This window comes from Theropithecus gelada, chromosome 16 (assembly GCF_003255815.1).
Source record: "Theropithecus gelada isolate Dixy chromosome 16, Tgel_1.0, whole genome shotgun sequence".
NCBI classification, from domain to species: Eukaryota; Metazoa; Chordata; class Mammalia; order Primates; family Cercopithecidae; genus Theropithecus; species Theropithecus gelada.
In genome coordinates, this window is record NC_037684.1 from 55,579,185 (window position 1) to 55,599,416 (window position 20,232).

A 20,232-nucleotide genomic window follows, 5' to 3' on the forward strand; every position below is an offset into this window, starting at 1 on the left:
CCCATGGGGGCTGCTCAGACCCAGGGGTTGCCGCCTCTGGACCTGGCTGTGCCTGGTTCTGCTGGCCTCAGGAGTGACCTGGGCTTACAGAGGCACTGGCAGGGAGGTCATGGGCCGGGTGGGGGGTGCTCGCTCCTGGAACCCTCTGTTTCCAGGTATCTCAGGCCCTCACCCTCCCCTAGGCAGGAAGCAGGCCCCTCCAGCTCAACTGTCGCCCCTCATCTGCCCCACTCTGGTCCCCACACCCACAGCACACAGCAGAGGCCCAACACAAAGTGGCCAGGCAGTGCTGCTCCTAGACAGACACGCCTGAGGGGCCCTGCTCAGTGATTCAGGAGTGCTCCCGATGTGGGAAGGCGGCCATGCATGGCTGGGGGCATGGGACGTCTGGGGGCTGGGGTCCCTGGGGAAGGCGGCCATGCGTGGCTGGGGGCCATGGGACGTCTGGGGGCTGGGGTCCCTGTGCCGCGGAGTGGGTGTTGAGTTCTTCCACCCCCTCCTTCAGCTGGTGTCTTTATAGGTGAGAAGCCATGGAGCAGCGGGTCTGCTCTGACACAACAGGCAGGAGTGAAGGGAAGGGAAGCCCGGGGCCCGCTGGAGGAAGCTGGGCGCAGAGATCTGGTGTGTGGGCTGCACAGAGCTAGCCCCCAACCCTGGTGACAGATTCTGGGGCCAAAAGTGGTTCAGGTCTACCATGTTGTGAAGACCCCCTGACCAGAGACACATCCATCCAGAACCCACTGCTACGTGGGGCGGGGCGGGGCGGGGCGGGGGGCAGAGGGCACACAGACTTCTTCACATGAGCCCACATCAGAGGGAGGAGGGAGGTGTTCACCTGGCCTGGGCTTTCCCAGAGAACAGCCCTGGAACAGATGTGTGCAGGGCCCGTGCTGGGGGAGGTGGTGGGGGAGGCGCAGGGAACCCAGAAAGGACCTGGTGGCTCCAGACGCTGCCATCCCTGGGCCTTCCAAGGGGTCTGTGGTGAAGCTCCCGGGAGGCGCTGCCCAGGACCTGGAAGGCCTGCTCTTCCCCTCTAAACCACGTCTGAGGACACAGACCCAGCCAGACTCAGGTACAGAGAACAAGCTCTCTAACCCTGTCCACTCAGGCCCTCACAGGTGAGATGCAGAGCCGCCGCCCAGCAGGCCCTGAGAACGTGCAGCCCCTGCTCCCTCTCAAGGCAGGGAACCCCAGGAGGGAGGCTGCGGGCCTGGGGAAGGTCAGGCAGGAGCTGGAACTTGGGTCTTGCCATTTTCCGGTTGGGGCCGGTGAACAGGGCAGGGGCTGAGCCTCACCCACGGCCACAGTGAGGCCCCACACACCGTCTCAGTCTGGGGCAGCAGGAGGGAACCATGTGAGGCGGCCTGGAGACGGGGAAGGCCCTGGGAGACGGCAAAGTCTGCGCAGGACGGGCTGGCAGAGCTCCAGGCCACAGGCCTCCCCAGGGTCAGGGCGGAGTGCGTCACAGGCAGAGTCGGCGGGACAGCCCCGGAACCCCCTCAGCACACACCCACGTGGGGCTCAGAAAGCTACACCATTCTTAGTTCGAGCAACCTCCACGCAACTGACCCGAAGTCTTTATGCTTTCACTACAAACCAAAATATCCTCATCTTAGGCAGTGTGACCCTGCTGGTGTGGCTGTGGCCAAGGACCAAAGGAGTGGCCTGGAGTGGAGAGTGTGGGGTGGAGGTAGGGGCGGGAGGGGAGCTGGAGGGGAGGCGGCCTAGCCTGGCTGAGCTCACCCACACACGAGCACAGGTCAGGAGTAGGTGCGGACCTCCCTGCTCCGGCAGCCCGACAGCCCCCGAAGGCCTTGGATAGGGGCCACTGCTGTGTGCTCCGAGGCGGGCAGAGAGGAACCGCATCCTTGTTCCTGTGCAGGGCCATCGGGGCAGCTCCTGGGCTTCAACAGCTCAAGTGACAGGGGAAGCCCTGAGCACTGCAGCCCTATGGCAGTGGGAATGGACACGTGCTCACCCCAGGCGGCTGGAGTGCCGCTGCCGGCGCCACCTCAGAGGGCAGAGGCTCTCCAGAACCATCACACAGAACATGAGTGGACTTCCGTGTGCACACCAGAGCCCAAGGGGGCAGCACGGCGAGGAGCAGTCACCACCCCTCCCTGCCTGGCAGGAGGCCCAGGGCACAGCTCTCCTCCTGCTCTGCCAGCTCCCAAACACCCACAGGCTGAGAAAGAACAAACAGTCGTCTCAAAAAAGTATTTTCACATAGTTCACCTCAATGCATCGAAAACTCCAGCTGATGAAATAAAGACCACATGGAAAGGGGAGGGAAAAAAGGTAGAAGTCATTATGAATTTATTATTTACACAATTGTTAAAGTACACAAATACAGTGGCGATACAAACGCACAGCTTGGAGACTGGCCGCCAGTGCACAGCTGACACAACGTCCTACCTACGTTTCCTGCACGGGGCGACGGGGACTAGATACTGGGCAAGGACTGTCACAAGCACACTCCGAAGACGCAACCCGGCAAGGCTCAGGCTGGAACCCGGGCGCAGAGCTGCCTCGCCACAAACGTTCTGGCGCTACATCAGGACCACGGGTATTTACAAAGCCAGCTTGCGCCACTTCAGGCCACAGCCGCAACGTCTCTCCGGGTCGGGGACGTCCACCTTCAGGAAGGCGTCTGGCAACAAAGAAAATCTCTAACTTGGCTCTGACCCACCCCGACCTCCCTCTGTACTTCGACACACAGCTCCCACCCGCTCAAGGCCCCACACTCCAAAATGCTTACACAGTAACCAGCCTAGGATTCAGAAAGCACCCATGGGCTCAGCCAGCCAGCCAGCCAGCCGGGAGGGTGAACGACTGTGTTCCAGGACGCCAGCCAGTTACGGTGTCCGGGCATCTCTGGGGAGGGGAGGGAAGAACCCAGGTGCACACCTTCAGGGTCCTAGAGTCCAAAGGGAACATTGTCCATCGTGATGGGGTCCAGGAGAAGTGCCCACGACCACAGACTGCACTGCGCATCGGGGGTGGGAGCACACGGCCACTGGCTACTGGCCAACTGCTGCGGAGTGAGAGGCGAGAAGGCATCCTGGGAACCTCAGGGCACAGCAGCGTGGAGCCTGGGGCAGCACCAGCTCACGGAGGCCACCTGCCTTCTGGTGGGACTCGGCGCCACGCACGCTGCTTCACTTCTGACCAAGAGACACGCGCCCAACAGAAGGTCACAGAGCGCAGACCCTACTTCCTGGGCGTGAAGGTTCTGGGTCAGGTTGGGAGAGTCACCTGCTCCTTGGCACCTCGGGGTGGGTCCTTCTGGCCTGCCGGCTTTTCTGAGCTAGTCTTGGCACCTGGCAAGGACAGCCCTGCTCCTGGTTTTGAGCACGGGCATTCACACAGATCGACTGCCAATCTGCCCAGGAGCACTGAGTGTTGAGAAAACGTACCGAGTGCAAAGGCAGCAAAGGCAACAAACACTGCAGTAACCACACACCTCTCGGTTCACAATCCTCTCCCAAGGGACCAGAAACACATCTTCCACCTTTAATCCTGGGACTCCCAATTGTCCTGCTAGGGTCTCAAAGCCTCTGCTTCCAGGTTCTCAGCTGCCTGCCCACCTCCTGGGGAAGAAGAGCACAGCGCTTTGCCTGGTAACACCCACCGCGCACCCCTGCTCCGCGGCAGCCTGCGGGTCCCTAACTGCTCTCCAAGGGCCTCAAGAGTTCCCGACAGCAGGCATTTCAATTACAGGAGGAGGGAGGGTGAGACGCCAAAATCAGGTTGAAGAGGTCCCACCACACACAGGCACGCACACACACCACAGACTTCTGCTGAGAAATCTCCTCTCCAAAGTGGACAACAAAACACTGCAAAACACACACAACACACACCCTTGAGATCTGCCTGCACCCTCTCCCTGCCCGACTCCACCTCATACACAAACTCCAATCCAGCCTGTCTCAGAATTCCTTAGAGTCAACATTTTTTTGTAAGACCGCAAAAACAGACAAGAAAGAAACAATAAAAAGACAGATTTTCTTTACACAGATTTAAGCCAGTAATTTTTAGCAAAATGATACAAAACTGTCTTAACCAAGTAGAAGATTGGTAGTTACAGTGGAATCGTCAGGGAGTACAGGGCGGCCACCACTGGAGGGAGCTGAGGCCCTGGAAAGGGAGTCTGACTCTCTGCAATTCTCTCTCTGCTTTTCTTCCCAGCCCCGTTACAACCGAGTTCACGTGGAGGGCCGCAGTGCAGCCCCAGCGGTGGCAGCTCTTGGAGTCTGTCCGTTTAGTCTGTTTCCCCCATGAGCGTCGCTGGGTGAGTGGCCTGGAGAGCTCCCGGTGTTAACATTTCGATCCTAGACCGGGGGACGCGTCACTAGTAAAGCCATTGGTAACAGAGTAGATCAGCCATGCATTGTCTGCCCTTCACAGCAATAAGGAGAGTTCTCATCGGTGCACGACAGACTGAAGACCACTGGAAGCCACCCGACCAGGAATCTGTCGGAGCCAAAGCACAGGAGAAGGTCAGCATGGGGCTGGGGGAGCTGGTCAGGCACCCGGGCACAGATACCACGGTGACGGTGCTGGGCAGGGAGGGGACGCACTGCCACTGCCTAGCCCCAGTCTAGACGCCTGCGTCCCTCGCCACGCACAGGGGCCTCTGTGGCCGGGACACGTGCTCAGCAGAACGAGTGACAGGAAGACGGGAAGGAGGAAGAGGCATGCAAGCAAGGTGCCCGCAGAGCCGAGCTCGGCACGGTCGGAGGATCAGAGTGGAGCGGAGATGGGTGCTCCTGCCTCCCTTCCTGGAAAGGAACCTGGTGTTTGAAAACGGGTACCCCTCTCGGGGAAGACGTGAAAAGCAGTTCTGTCAACACATTTCCAGAGTGTGCACAGTGTGAAAACTGCAGCAGGTCTCCCAGCGGCACGGACCCGACAGAAGCGCAAGCCCCTGCTGGAAGGAGCTGCCGAGCGCGCGTGGCCGCCAAGGAGGGAGCACAGCGTGGACGCCGGCCATGCACCGACGGCGGGGAGTGAGTGGGCTGCAGCTGGAGGAGTTAATACAGACGAAGCTGCGTGGACAAGACGGCTGGGCAGAGACCAAGTGTGAAAAGAAACACAAAACAAGGACAGAGATAAATGAGACAGGAAGAGAGAGGCGACTAGAAAAGCCGGCATGGCAGAGACCGCCAGGAGTGTGGCGCGGCAAGAGCTTAGGAGCCCCCAACACAAGCGTGGAGCCACTCAGCTGAGCAGGACACAGACGCCCTCCAGGCACGGCCCACCCTAGACAAGGCAACTCAAGTGCTCAGGGCACCCGCCTTGCCGCTCCTGCCCCACGGGTGGGCGCCCAGGACAGGAGGGGAGCAATGGCACACAGAACGCAGTCACGGGGAGGCCACAGGCCAACAGGATGGTTTCCTGGGCTCACTCTGTTCCAAGGCTCTCTGTGGACAGCCTCCCCCCAAGACTGGGCAGCGGACTGCCGCCGCTCTGCACCCAAGAAGAACAGAGCAGAAGAAGCCTCACTCTACCTCCAGCACCTGGCATGCAAGCCCAGCCCACCTGCAAGCTCCCACGGGCGGGGCATGGTGGCTCCCACCCACTTGGCACTGCTGCCTGGCGCCCGCCGCGCGCACACTCACCCAGTGCTGCCTTCCGATGGGAGACGAGCAGCTACTTGCCGTGGTGTTCGAAAGGAATGCTATTCTGAGGTGGGGAAAAGACAGCTGTTGGTAAGCGTCCCGCCGGCCCCCTGACTACCTGTGTCGGCCCCATGTCCAGATGGGCGTCCTTGCCTCAACCAGGTCCACAGACCGACGGATGCCGCCTGGGTGAGCCCAGGCACGGCGCACAGCCTCACTTGCCTCTCAGGACGGGCCTCTGGATAGGAGTGGCGCCCACTCCTCTTCTGGAATCACTTGCTCTTAAGGCCAATGAGGGCACGGGACAGGCCCTCCTGAGTCTTCTCAAGCACTAAGGAAACCTGACTCCCAGCGAGATGGCAGGTACTGGGCAGCCCCACAACTGGGTCTCAGGGCGCAGCCTGCAGGCAGCGGAGACGCACGTCCTTGCCGCTATGACAACAGGGCTTAGGCCTAGTCCTGGACAGGGGTTGATCAAAGCGAGTCATCAACTGTTGAAGTGACGAGGCCTTCTTCTCACAAAGTAACCCCAAACAGACTCAGCAACTAGATGGCCTTTAGGGCCCAGGCTACCGTGGCCAAAGAGCCCTGGCCGAACACCAACAGCCCGAGAAGAGGGGGTGAAGACGGAACAGACCCAGGTGGAGTCCAGGCTGGGGCGGGGTCCTACAACTATGGGGGTCTCTGTGACCTGCAGGCAGGGCTGCCATGTGGTCCTCCACCCATCCACACCCAGCCATGGCCAGCAAGCCCTGGGAGACCTTCCTGCTGCCTCCTCCCATCTCCATGGGGCGCAAGGACTCCTGAGAGGAGCAGAAAGAACCGGGAAGAGCAACGGCCCGAGGAGGAAGACTGGCCGGGGATGAGTCACCGCCCGTGGTGACTGTCTCTCCAGCTCACCTGAGCAAGCAGGTGAGGCGCTCAGAGCACTCGAGCCTCCTGTACCCCCCTTGAGATTCAAAACGGGGGGCCGCCGGTCACAGCCACCACCCGTGCCAGTGCTGGCAGAGTCTGGCAGGAAGGGAACACAGCCAAAGCCTTCCCGTGAGATGGTGACGGAGGGGCCGGCCCTGGAGGTGGGGAGCCCTCAACATGCCTCTCAAGAAGGCCCCCCAGGGTATCCAGGAGCAGAGGCCAAGATGCTTCTTTCAGAAAGAACACACCCCCAAACCAGCTCTCTCTGGAGACTCCTCCCTGCTAAGAGTCCACATTATATTTCCTCACATGGAAAACAAGGGCCTAAGAGCCAGCCGTGGGTTCCTGCCATAGCTCACCACGGAAGCAGGCACTGCTCACGGCCACCTCGGGGGCTCGTGGCTATGATGGCCACACCCAGGTACCACCAGGGCTGTGTTCCGAGAAGAGGCAGCTGGACTCAGGCCGTGGCTGCTCAGCCCGCTCAGGATGGCTTCACTGCCCTCGAAGATCCCAAACCACTAAACACTTCACTTTCTTTAAAACAAACAGAAAACACTTAGGCCCCTTCCCTAGTCTTTGCTGGCCAAGCGCTGCAGCAAGGCGGCCCAGGTCCAGCCAGCGCCCAGCAAGGGGAGCACTCTCGGCTCCTGCGCCATGGTTCAGGGCTACAGAGCCAGCCGTGCGTCAAGACGACACGAGGGCACGGGCAGACCCTCCTGGGACCTGCTCACGGTAACTGATGCGCAAGTGCCAGGCTCCTGGAAAGAAGCCAGTTAAACCCTCTCTGTGTCTGGAGGGGAGAGCAGGGCTGTGCGCAGGTAAGGGACCCACTCTCGTGATGCAGCCCAGACCCCTTGAACCCAATTCAAATAACCACGAAGTCAAAATCCTGCATCTTTGGTCTCTTTGGGAGGAAGTTATCATACAAGAAATCCACTTCTAGTGATATCATTAGTGAGTTAGAAATATGCAGTGACCCCAATCACTTTATTAAAAGACGGCAGGTGGTTGAGTGCTCCCCACTCCGGCATGTTCCTGGCTAGCCAGCTACACCCAGCCCCGCTCGCGGCAGCAGGCCTGGCTCCATCCTGTGACCCCAAAAGACACCTCCCCACAAGCCCAGAGCCAGGCTCCAGGGCGCTTCTGACCCGAGTTCCTGCTCATCCGGAAGACCCGTGGGGGATCTGGGCACCCCCCAGGATGCCTGCTGGTGAAACACGGCCCTGCCCCACTAACCCTGTCCCTGCTGGCGAACAACCCAGAAAACTATCTGAAGAAATACGATGGATCCATATGGAGAAAGCTGTTCTGGTTCAAAGAGCACGTTAGCAAACGCAGAAGACAACAGAAGCCAGAGCAAGGAGAGGACAGGCTGCTGCAGGATGCTGAAGAGGAGGCGGGCGTGGCCAGGCCCCGGCTGTGCAACAGGGTACTTCTCGTCCGAGGGAAGACAGGCGAGGCCGTCAAAAGAAGGAAAGCCTTGTCGCAGGGCACGCCACCAGGGAGGGTCGCGCGGGGAGCCCGTGGAGGTCCCTACGGGCCTCCATCCCTGGCCAGCAGCAAGAATGAGGAAGAATGAGGAAGGTTCCCTTGGGCCAGGGGCACCCACAAAGGGACGCAAGCGGGCGCGTGGTGTTGGCTGTCTGGGGACAGCTGCAGGCAGCGGGCACTCGAACAGCAGGAGAAAGCCCCCACGGTTTGCTGGCCTCGGGCACCTGAACCTGAGACTGGCCACCTGCGACCAGGAGACAAGCCCCGTGACGGCCCAGCTTGTCTCCCAGGCCCTCCCGAGAAGCCTCATCTGCAACCAGGACACCACACCCTGGCAAGATTAAAAACTCTCAAAAATGAGGGGAAGAAAGGAAAGAAGGAAAGAAGCCCTGGAAAAACCACAGCCCGCTCTTGACTCAGACGGGGTAGCCCAAGGCCCAGCGCCCGCCCAAGAGCTCTGCACCTACCTGTGAGGTGGACATGCGAGAGGTATCTTGTCGGCCCGTGAGGTCAGACGAGGAGATGTTGACGGGGGCCCCGCGGTGCAACCGCATACTCACTTTCCGCTCTCTCTCCATGCCGGAGACGGGCCGGGGGGAGGTGTTAGCTGAGGACAGGGAGAGAAACGGAGTGGGTCGCCCCTGTCTGCTGCCTCTTGCTTGGGGCTTCCTGTGAGAGGCTGTGGCCAGAGAGGACCCCGGGCTGACTGGACAGTCAGGAGCTGGCAGCAGCCGATGGCCACCAACATTCAGATCCGGCCGGAGGGACACAAAGGGACATGGGAGCGAGGCCAAGGGGCTCATAGGGGAGGAACGTGAGATGTGGGAGGAATCACGCACACCAGCAGGTGCCCTCATTTCTAAAGGCACCCGGGCAGCCTGGCTCATCCACCCGCAGGAGCGAGCATCGCCTGACACGGGGCACTTACAGCATCCACCACCAAGTGTACTCTCCCCACCAACCCCGGGACACAGGAAGTCACCCCAGAGCTGCTCCAGAGCGCTGGTGGGGGGGCACTCACCCGTGTGTGAGGTAGGGGTGAGGGGTGTGGCGGGAGCCACTTCCTGCGTCCCCCGCAGGCGGCCGGAGGCTGTGGAAGGGAGGCCGCGGGTAGCCGGGTTCCGTGAGTGTCTCAGCCGCTCCTCTCGGTCCCTGCGCTCCCGCTCGGCGTCATCGGCGGCCCGGCTGGCACCCTGAGGAGGCAGGAGATGAGGCTGGAGTGGAACCAGGTTTGACAGAAAGCAACCCTAGGTCCTAGGCTGCCCCGGCCACGTGAGAAAATCCCTACCAAACGGCACTGGGACAAGACCGCCTGCGAAGCCGCCCACAGGCCATGCGTTTCTCCCCACGGGACGCCAGCGTGATCCTCACAAGGGGTCAGAGTCAGGCCTCTCAGCTCCCCCAACAATCAAAAAAACTCCACTCGTATGTCATTTCCCTGTGGGCTCAAAACTTCCTTAAACTTCAAAATGGGCAACAGCTGGCCCCCTGCTTCTCTGTGAACATGCTCACTGACACGCGCAGGGAGAGGAGAGACACAGGAACCATCGGAGGTCAGAGACAGGCCCCAAATGGTGACAGCTGGGGACGAAAGCAGGGTGGGGATGAGAGCGTTTGCTCGGACGAGGAGTTCACTCAGGGTCCAGACCCTGCGGCCTGTGACAGCCTGTGCAGGTGTGGCGGGGCGGCTGGCAGATTCTAAGCCGAGACAGCAGCTTATGAAAGAGCAGATTCTAACTGCCAATGCTGTGTGGCAGGGGCCTGAAAACTACAGCCAGGGCCAAACCCAGGTGCCACCTCTTCCTGCAAGTACAGCTCACTGCACACAGCCACGTCCACCAGGCAACACACAGTAGGACACACGCCTGCAGCTGCAGCACCATTCAGCCAGCACCGCCCAGACTCCTCAGGCTGCCATTTACAGAAAACACTGGCCCAGCCTGCTCTGAGGGCCAGGTGACTCCACCACGCAGGAGGTTCGCTCTGCCGCCTCCCGAAACACCGCAGGAGGGTATCACTCTGCCACCTCCCGAGGCAGCAGAGCCTCGGCAGAGGGACCCATCAGCTCTGCAGAGTGCACCCCTCCCAGCACCTGGAGGCGCCAAGGCCGGGTCCAGGGCACCCCTGCCCCTCCCTGGCCCCTGCACGACTATCGGACAAGGCTGCCGTTTTTGTACCCTCCCAAGAGGCAGTTCTGCTCCTCCATCAGACTGTTGCCTGGAAAGACTCCAACTTCTATTTAAAACTGACAACTTAACAGCAAGTTTTTAATGAAAGAACACAGCAGTTCCACAGGAGCTTCAATTCTGGCAGCGGTGTCGGAATAGTAATTCGGCTCAGACATGGACCCAGGGCTGGGCTGCGTTTTAGAGGCTCCAGGGCATGCTCACACCCGCATCAAGAAAGCCACAGGCAAAACCAGCTCACAACAGGGTCAGTCAGGCTGGACGGGCAGCACCTCACCAGGCCCCAACCCCACTCATCTCGTGGGCACCACGACCATCTGGCACAGTGAATGGGAATGCACACCCCCAGCCCCCACCCTCTGCCCCCAGGGCATGCTCTGGGCCCTAGCTCCACTTGGTGACAGGGAGGGATGGGGCCTCCTGCTGTCCACACCCGGGAATTCCACGGACCCCTCTGCGTTCCCTAATGGTGTCTTACTTCTTGGCACCCCTTTCTGGCAGGCAGACACCCACTCAGTCCAAGTCCTGCCCACTACACACTCGCCCTTCACCACCAGAGACACTCCCTATATGGTACAGCCCCTCAACAAGACGGTCACCGGCCTCTCGCTGACAAGGCATCCCCTGCACACCACACTGAGCGAACGTGCTGGCAGCGCAACTTACAAATTTCAGCATGTTCCAGTCGAACACGTAGTCGTAGGAGAAGCCCTGGCGATGGAACAGATTCCGGAAAAGCTGCCTCAGGTACGAGTAGTCAGGCTTGTCGTCAAAACGCAAGGAACGGCAGAAATTCAGGTATGTGGCAAATTCGGCTGCAAAACAAGAAACTCAAAGCTAACTCGTGAAACCCAACTGCGACTCGAGGTGTCTGCCAGCGTCGCTGTCTACCTCCTGCTGCTGCACACTCAAGGGGAGAAGGACAGATGCAAAACACCTGGCAGATTTCTAAGACTCTAGGCCTTAAGAAAGCTTTTAAAAAAATTCAAATCATAAAGCACAATTTCGTTTCATCTGAGGTATGTATCCTGGAGCAGTCCTACAAATGCGGAGAGAGGCAGGCCCCACCACTGCCCATCCATCCCTTTCCAGCCACTTAGGACCCCAAGGCTCAGGCCTGCCTCACCTGCCATCTCTCCAGGGCCTCCAAGTGCTCTCCACACTGATGGGCACTTGGCAAGTAAGTCAAGATGAACAAGAGGGCAGGCTATTACCACCATACACAAAAGCACCCCTCGTTCTGCCACCACCCCTTTGGAAGGGGAGCAACTCTTCTGACAAAACCCAGGCTGAGCCGTCTCAGCACACCCGAGGTGGGCCCGACGCACGTGCAACCCCCATGAACAGCTCCACTGAGAAGAGGCCTCCAAAGACTTACAAGGGTAGCCTTTACACAACACTTCAATGGGGGTGGACATTTTCTTCTCGCTAATCCTTTCGTATTTCTGTCTCTTGGTGGCGGCCTTCAGCCCCTGCCAGGGGAGAGAGCCCAGGTTGAAGTACATTAGCACGTAGCCCAGAGACTCCAAGTCATCTCTTCGGGATTGTTCTGAAAACAAAAGGGAAAGGCGTGAAGAGACCTGGCTGGCACTTCCAGTGGAGACGAGCCTCAGACACGCACGCCCGGATCACTCTCACCCAGAGCTGCCCCTTATGCATATACTAAGGAAATTCCCGAACACATCACAGGTGACTCAGAAACATCCCAGCATCCGCCTGCCCCCATACACCTGGCAGTCATGAGCCAGACTGTCTGCTGCAGAGGTCTGAGGACACACTCGCACCCCCAGCTCCCCAAGAGGCTGGCCTCTCCCTGGGTTGAGGCATGGACATGCCCAAAGGCACCCTAGGTCAGTGACCCATGCCCAGGGGCTCACCAATTCCAAGGTGCGTGTTGATGGAGGCGTACCGCGCCGTCCCTGTGAGGTTCTTGTTCTCGCGATAGGGGATGTGCTGGTGGGTGCGTGCGTCCCGGTACTTCTTGGCCAGCCCGAAGTCGATGATGTACACCAAGTTGCCCTTCTTCCCCAGGCCCATAAGGAAGTTGTCTGGCTTCACATCCCGGTGGATGAAGTTCTTTGAATGAATGTATTCAATGCGACTGATCTGCGAGCAGAGCAAGGCGCGAGATGGCAGCCCAGGGCAGTCTCGGGGAGGGACAGCTCAACTGCAGGACGCTGTGCCAGTGGCTGCGTTGTTCCTGCCCCTCAGCCACGGCAGGGTAGTTTAACCATTAGTGAGGGGGACGCCGAACTGACCAAATTGTTCCCCCAGGTGCCTTCAGCAACCCTCCACCCTCCACGGGCCTAGGCGCTTTGCCTTCAGCTCCCACAAAACAGAGAGGTGAGGCAACAGAGAGGGAACAACCCGCCACTAGACATCGGTCTCTCCCAGCCCTGCTCTCCGCATAGGCTACACACCAGGATTGGCAGAGAAACTGCACGGAGGTGCTTAGGAATCACACGCATGTTCCTGAGAGACGGAGGGGCCCACTGAATGGAAACGTGCTATGCTGGTACCAAGAGGGTGGCCTCCAAGCCACTCAGCTGAGCCACCAGAGCCTCAAGGCTAAGGCTTAGCACATTTCCATTTCCTCTGTGAATTAACAGCCGTAATAATGGCGAGAACAGCACAAGTGAGCGGCTGATTCCATCAGACGGCAAGTGTGTGCCAAGTGTCAGGAAACAGTCCTTACCATTTGGTCGGCAAGCAGCAGGACGGTTTTGAGGCTGAATTTCCTGGAGCAGAAGTTGAAGAGGTCCTCCAGGCTCGGCCCCAGCAGCTCCATCACCATGACATTGTAGTCCCCCTCGGCCCCGCACCATCTGATGGTGGGGATGCCCACTAGGCGAGGAAATCAGACAGCGTTTCAGTCCAGGCCCTGCCTAAGCTCCACACTACGTCTGCGCTGTGCACACCATGGGGTCCTGGTGACAACCCTGAACGGGGAAGGGGTGATGGAGGCAGAAGACCCCGGCAACGCCGGTCCTCAGGGACCCATCTTCGAGATTAGGCCCCATCTGTTAGCAAGTGGCCTGAGGCAGAGGTTGGACGAGGGCCAAGCGGGCAGGAGCTGCAAAGGGGACGAGGAGGGGATCAAAGCCCCACCTCCCTGACTCTCGCCTTCTAGGGCAGGGGGGCGGGAGACACAGGAAACAGTCATGATGCAGGAGAGAAAGAGCTCAGGCAGAAAGGACCAGCAGAGCCCGCCAGAGACGTCACACCGGAGAGGGGAGGAGCTTCAGGAGAGAAAGCAGCCACCATGGGTTAGGTGAGAGAAGAAAATATGTTCAATTACTACAATATTGGTAGAAGTATTTGACTGGATAAGAGAAAAATAAAAGCAATGAAAACTTTCTGGGGATTTACACAGTAACCCAAGCTTGAAATATACAAATCAGAGAAGTGAGAATACAGACACAATAAATCTAACAGGAAGAATTTACAGATGGCTGCACAGTATCAGTGCTGAAGGCATAATCAACACTAAAAAGACACACGGGCCAGGTGCAGTGGCTCATGCCTGTAATCCTAGCACTTTGGGAGGCTGGAGCGAGAGGACTGCTTGAGCTCCAGTTCGAGACCAGCCTGAATAACATAGGGAGACCCTTATGTCTCTACAAAAAAACTTTGGAAATTAGCTGGGTGTGGTGGCACGCTTCTGTGGTCCCATCTACTTGGGAGGCTGAGGCAGGAGGATCACTTGAGCCCAGGAAATGAAGGCTGCAGTGAGCCGTGATGGCACCACTGCACTCCAGCCTGTGCCACAGAGCAAAACCCTGTCTGAAAACAAAACAAAAAAAATCTACTTTAGAAAAAAATGGGTGAAAGACCTGGACACTTCACCCAAGACTTTACGTATGAAAAGTCAACGACCACAAGAAGATGCTGAGAGATGGAAACACGTGCTGGTAAAGACGCGTGCAGGAACACGCAGGAGCGCGCACCGCAGCCTCACGCCAGAGTCAAATTCGAATGCTGCAGCAACAGATGGGTTTCTCAAAATACCACCCCCAAAATATGCCCTTCACTCCTATTTTTTTTCTTATATCCACAAGAACATGTTTTTTTGGTATGTTTTCACAGCACTGGGTCCTTAACTATACACATGGCTCTACACACATACAGCTTATGAACGGCCTGGATAAACCTTTTATGTCCTTCCATGGCAAGACAGATTTTTAGTTTAGTCTTACAGCAAGTTTTGGTACCATTAGGGAAATTTACTTCATTAAAAAAGTTGTTTCATTATTTTATTGTTTTGAGGCGAGGTCTCACTGTCACCCAGGCTGGAGTGCAGGGGCGCCATCTCGGCTCACGGCAACCTCCGCCTCCCGGGTTCAAGCAATTCTCCTGCCTCAGCCTCCTGAGTAGGTGGGACTATAGGCAGGCGCCACCACGCCTGGCTCGTTTTACTGGCCATACGTATCTCTTCTCCTCTGAAGGTGTGTATTTTTTTTTTGGCTAAGTTTTTCTATCGTCGTATCTTTTTCCTATTTATAGTAGTTCTTTATAAATTCCGGATACTAAACCATTGTAGGCTTTTTGTGAGGTAAGTATCTCTCAGTTAATGGCACGTTTTTTATTTTCTTCTGGAGTTTCTTGATGAAAAGACTTAATTTTCATGAATATGAATGCCTCTATCTTTTTGCTTTATGAGTGCTTTCAGTATCTTACATTAAAAAATAATTTCTGCCCTCAGCATCAAAAAGAGATGCTATTGTTTTCTTTTAAAAGTATAAAAGTTACTTCTACTTCTAGCAAAAACAGTAATGGGGCCTGATTCGCCCTCACACCTTAACTAAGGGAAAAAACAAAACACACAGCCTCACACATGACAGGGCGGTTTCAACAACGCCGGCCCGGCCAGTGACTGACAGCCATACCAGCCAATAACAGCCGTGCTTGAGGGCGGGAAGGGGCCCCGAGAGGGCGCCCTGGGCTGCCCCCTGCACTGCTGGGAGCATAAGCACAAAGGCCAGACCGAGCAGATCCAGGAACCCAACCTCATCCCAGAAGAGAGCTGAGGAGGAGCCTGCAGAACGTGGAAGAGCACAGCATGCGTGACATTCTCAATGTCCGGCATCCACAGTGGAAAACAAACCTGGAGTCAGAGGTCAACTGAAATGGACCCGGATGTTCAAATCAGCAGAGAAAGTCATGAAACGTTACTACAGATTTCAACTGCATTCCACAACAAAAAGTTTAACTGGCCAGGCTCAGGCCCATAATCCCAGCACGATGGAGGTGGAAGCGGGAGGATCACTTATGCCCAAGTTTGAAACCAGAAAGAAACATAGTGAGACCCTCGTCTCTACAAAAAAATTTTAAAAATTAGCTAGGCTTGGTGCTGTGTGCCTACAGTCCCAGCTTCTCGGGAGTCTGAGGTGGGAGGATGGCTTAGGCCCAGAAGTCAGGACTGCAGTGAGCCGTGACTGCACCACTGCACTCCAGCCTGGGTGACAGAATGAGACCGTCTCACCAAAAAAAAAAAAAGTTAAAGGCATAAGGCATATACATATACATGTGTGTTTATGTTTGACTTCGGTCTTTTGTATATATGTATATATATTTTAAAAAGATGTATATATAAACCTGAATACATACGATATATATATATGCAAATACATATCTACTTTCAGATTCTGGAACAGTTGCATATAAATGTATATATAAACCTGAAAACATATGACATACACATGCAAATACATACCTACTTTTGGATTTTGGAATAGTTGCATTCTGCGCCACAGCTGACCATCCCTAATCTGAAAATCCAAACTGCCCCCATTCACACCTCCTTTGAGATGTCAGCACTTTTCATAAAGTTTCTGATTTTGGGTGTTTCAGATACTCCACCTTACTACGGATTTGTGAATTCTCTCTCTATATATATGCAGCATTATGGATTCCCAAATTCTCTTTCTCCACTCCAATGTATCACAGTTCCTTCTTCTTAATACTCATTTTGAAGTTTTCACTGTCCTAAATTTAGGGAACAGATAACCTTTCAAGCTTTTTCCTGTACCCTCACAACAAATGCCTATCGGTTTTGAACTTCTTTTCTTTCTGCCACGTGTTCCAGATTCACCTTCCTTCTTTCTGCCCCAGCCTTGGAATCAGCTGCTTCTCCAAGCACTCAGGACTCCTCTTAACAGAGAGCGATAAATACTTACAACCCACAGAGGCCCGGTGTGCTCAGTGTTCTAGGCTGTCACTCCTTCTAAGCCCTTCTCGTGGCCAGAACTACACAAAGTTTCATCGTGACAGCTTTATAGTAAGTGCTGGTGTTTGCAGGGCAAATGGCCCTCTTCTTCACAGGTGTTTTAATTAACCCTGGCCTTGCACTCTTCTCGGTGAATTCTAATCACCTCGTCATGTAGGAGAAGCGGCTGGATGTCGACAGGAACGTCACTGAATGTTAAGAGCAACTTTGGGAGACCTGACACCTGGCATCTTCCTTTCTCTGAACATAGAGGAGAATTAGGCAAATCTTTCTTAAATGTCCTTCAATAAAGTTTATATATTTTCTGCATACAGAACTTATGTGTCTTAAAATTTATCCCTAGATACCTTTTTGCTACTGTAAGCAGTACTTTTTAAATTACATTGTGTAACTAATTATTGTTGGTTTAACAAAATAAATAGATTTTATATTTTGATCTTAAATTTGCTAAACTCTCTAATCTGTTGAGATCCCTATGTAGGAAATGACATCACATCAATATGCCAGTAACAGCAGTTTTTTCCTGCCTTTTTCACCCCCTGCCCTGCTGAAAACAGTGTTGTGAGGCTGAGGATGATGTGAGCTACACAAACCTCTGCTGCTCTGCAGGGGGGAATGGAAATCTGCATAACCACTTTGGAAAAATCGATACACATCAATATGCGGACGCCTGCGTTATCTTGCAGAACTGGACATTTGCACGTGCCAAGCAACAGCCACTGCACCTTCAGACGTAGGTGCTAGCACGTGTGCCCCAGACACATGGACAAGATGTGCACAAAAGCACTGTCCCTAAGAGCAAATGCTAGAAGCTCCCCAGGGCTCAATGCAGAATAAGTAAGAGGAAGCTACTTTATACAACTATGTAGATGATCAAACAATGAAAATCAATTACCTAGAGCTGCAATCGATAGGGAAGAATCTCAGGAATACTCTGGAATACTCTGGGTCAAAGAAAGTTACAAAATACAGACCGCATCGCATAACACTAACACTTTCATGTATTCAAAAGACGTATGTGGCATGGACTCATGATCCATCTGAACTGATGGTGTACTGACTGATGTAACTGATGGCGTACTGACTGATGTAATGATGGCGTACTGACTGGTGTGACTGACGGCGTACTGACTGGTGTGACTGACGGCGTACTGACTGGTGTGACTGATGGCGTACTGACTGATGGTGTACTGACGGTGTACTGACTGATGGTGTACTGATGGTGTACTGACTGATGGTGTACTGATGTGACTGATGGCGTACTGACATGACTGGTGTACTGACTGATGTGACTGATGGTGTACTGATGGTGTACTGATGTGACTGATGGTGTACTGACTGATGGTGTACTGACGTGACTGATGGTGAACTGACTGGTGTACTGACTGATGTGACTGATGGTGTACTGACATATGTGACTGACGGTGTACTGACTGATGTGACTGATGGTGTACTGACTGATGGTGTACTGACTGTGACTGATGGTGTACTGACTGATGGTGTACTGAATGACATGACTGATGGTTTACTGACTGACGTGAGTGACGGCGTTCTGATTGATGGTGTACTGACTGGTGTTACTGATGGTGTATTTACTGACACCATCTTTCTTTCTCTCTCTCTTTTTTTAAACAGGGGTCCTGCTGTCATCCAGGCTGGAGGGCAGTGGCACCATCACAGCTCACTGCAGCCTTAACCTCCCGAGCTCAAGCCATCCTCCTGCCTCAGCCTCCCAAGTAGCTGAGACTACAGGTGTAAGCCACTACACCTGGCCTGTTTCTTTTTCCTCCCTGCCCCCCAAAAGTCTCAGCAGAATCACCCCTTTTTTGTTAGCTGTCACAATGCACCCCGTCATTCATGGCATTAGAGAATGGATAAAATACAGTAAAAGCAACACGCTCTCGGCTCCCAATGCACTTGTGCTCAATGGACTTACTGCGACTGGTGTTTTTGCAGTAACAAGTGAAGCCAATGGGTTTGAAAACAGAGACCCAAGGCTGCCTAAGTGTGCCAGTCATCCAGGGCCACCCTGCTGCCCTGTCCAGGTGCTGTCACGGTGGGAAGCAGCCACTCGTGCTGCTATTTGTCACCTCAACACTCTTCCCTCATGGTGCCCAAAGGTAGCTAAATATATGCGTGGGGATAAAAAAATGGGGGGACAAGGCCAGATACATGAAGACATGCTCCACCCTGATCTGTGAAAAGTTTCAATATAAATGTGGGGACTCAGCATTAATGCAAATAGAAATTTTCATGAAGTTTTCAGCAATTCAACCCTAAAATGATTTATCTAACTGTAAAATGTTTCTAGATAATTTCATTATTTGGATTTTGAAAGTTTCTTGTAGGATGACAAAGAAACAAAAACTTACAAACAGGTGAGCGAGGGCCTGGTACAGGCATGGGGCATGGCAGGCAAATGGGCTCCACAGGGAGGAGCGTTCCTCTCAGACGGGCAGGACAGGGTCCTGGTTGTTGATTTTAATGTCCTCGATACCATACATGTTACATACGTTCTTTGGAGTTGTACGATATTTCACAATAAAAAGATGATGGTAGGCAGTCGCCCACCCTCAACCACAGAACCTTCACCCACTGGCCCAGTTCTACACAAGCACTTCCCTCCTCCCTCCCAGAAACCACGCCTGCCATCTTAGCCTTGACCAAAAGCAGCTGAGAACTAAGTAAATGTCGTTTGCTGAGGGGTTCCCCAAGGAGGGAGTGACCTAAAGCCGCTTTTGGGGGATGTTAGGATCGGAAAGAGCACCTACAACAGTCCCTGGGTTTTGCTCACCAGTCCAGTCGGTTTTGATAAAAACTAGGTGTCTATCCAAGTCTTCTATCAACACAGCTAATTTTAGTTTCTTTCTACTATTTCAGGTATTGAATCTACTGTCCCAACCAGATTTGGGACAGGTGGGAGCATCTGGGACACATTCCTGACGGCTGAAGGCCACATAGGGTGGCTGCCATTTCCTTCTCTGGGAGCAGACAGCTGCTCGAGCAGTAGCCTGGGGGGCTAGAACACCCAAGTTCAAGTCTGTCCTCCGTAAAGTTACACAGCCTTCTAAACCCAGTTTCCTCATCTGCAACATGAGGCTGAAGAGCTCAGTACCCACTGCCCAGGGCTGCTGTGGGCAGTGACCGGTATGTTTTTAATGCTCACTCTTCCCAAGCTGCAGATAACAGAATGCACTCGGCGTGGAGCTTTCTCCTGAAAGGCAGCCTCCATCAAGCAGACGTAAGCAAGATCAGAACCTGGCACCACTGCTTGACTCTCACGTAAAAGGAAGGAAAACCGCAATGAGAGGTGCTTGCTGCCCGTTTTTTCAGAGACAGCAGGACAATCTGCACCATCCACAGCAGACACTGCACAAGGGGACAATCTGCGCCACCCACAACAGGACAATCTGCATCACCCACAGCAGACACTGCACAAGAACGGGCGGCGGCAAGATCTGGTGGTTTCTGGATGAAGCAATTTCTTCCCATTATTTGTCAACTCCCTGGTTTTGTCTCAAAGTGAATTCAAGAACCACCACCAGAATGAGGCCTTTTGCCTTCCTGGACATCATTTGTTTTCTAAAATGCAGATCTTTAGATCTTTACAGTATCTGGACAGGCGTGGTGGCTCACGCCTATAATCCCAGCACTTTGGGAGGCTGAGGTGGGCAGATCGCCTGAGATCAGGAGTTCACAACCAGCCTAGTCAATGTGGTGAAGCCCTGTCTCTACTTTTGTATTAAAAATACAAAAATTAGCCAGGCGGGGTGGCTCACGCCTGTAATCC

The 20,232-nt window shown here is 54.8% G+C and overlaps 1 protein-coding gene across 8 annotated transcripts in view; it reads right to left on the reverse strand.

The window, feature by feature from the left end:
* CSNK1D (casein kinase 1 delta) overlaps window positions 1-20,232 on the reverse strand; it is a 32,987-nt gene that overhangs the window by 1,416 nt on the left and 11,339 nt on the right. For 2 of the 8 annotated variants that reach the window (XM_025362808.1, XM_025362805.1), the window contains 8 exons: window positions 12,912-13,060; window positions 12,094-12,322; window positions 11,595-11,765; window positions 10,883-11,031; window positions 9,052-9,223; window positions 8,498-8,637; window positions 5,622-5,685; window positions 2,295-4,473 (listed from right to left, as the gene is read on the reverse strand). In XM_025362808.1, the coding sequence (XP_025218593.1) occupies window positions 5,653-5,685; window positions 8,498-8,637; window positions 9,052-9,223; window positions 10,883-11,031; window positions 11,595-11,765; window positions 12,094-12,322; window positions 12,912-13,060 (1,043 nt within the window). In that variant the 3' untranslated portion in view covers window positions 2,295-4,473; window positions 5,622-5,652. Of the gene's footprint in view, window positions 1-2,294; window positions 4,474-5,621; window positions 5,686-8,497; window positions 9,224-10,882; window positions 11,032-11,594; window positions 11,766-12,093; window positions 12,323-12,911; window positions 13,061-20,232 lie in introns of those variants that run through there. The other 6 variants (XM_025362807.1, XM_025362804.1, XM_025362803.1 and 3 more) reach the window with 4 other exon arrangements.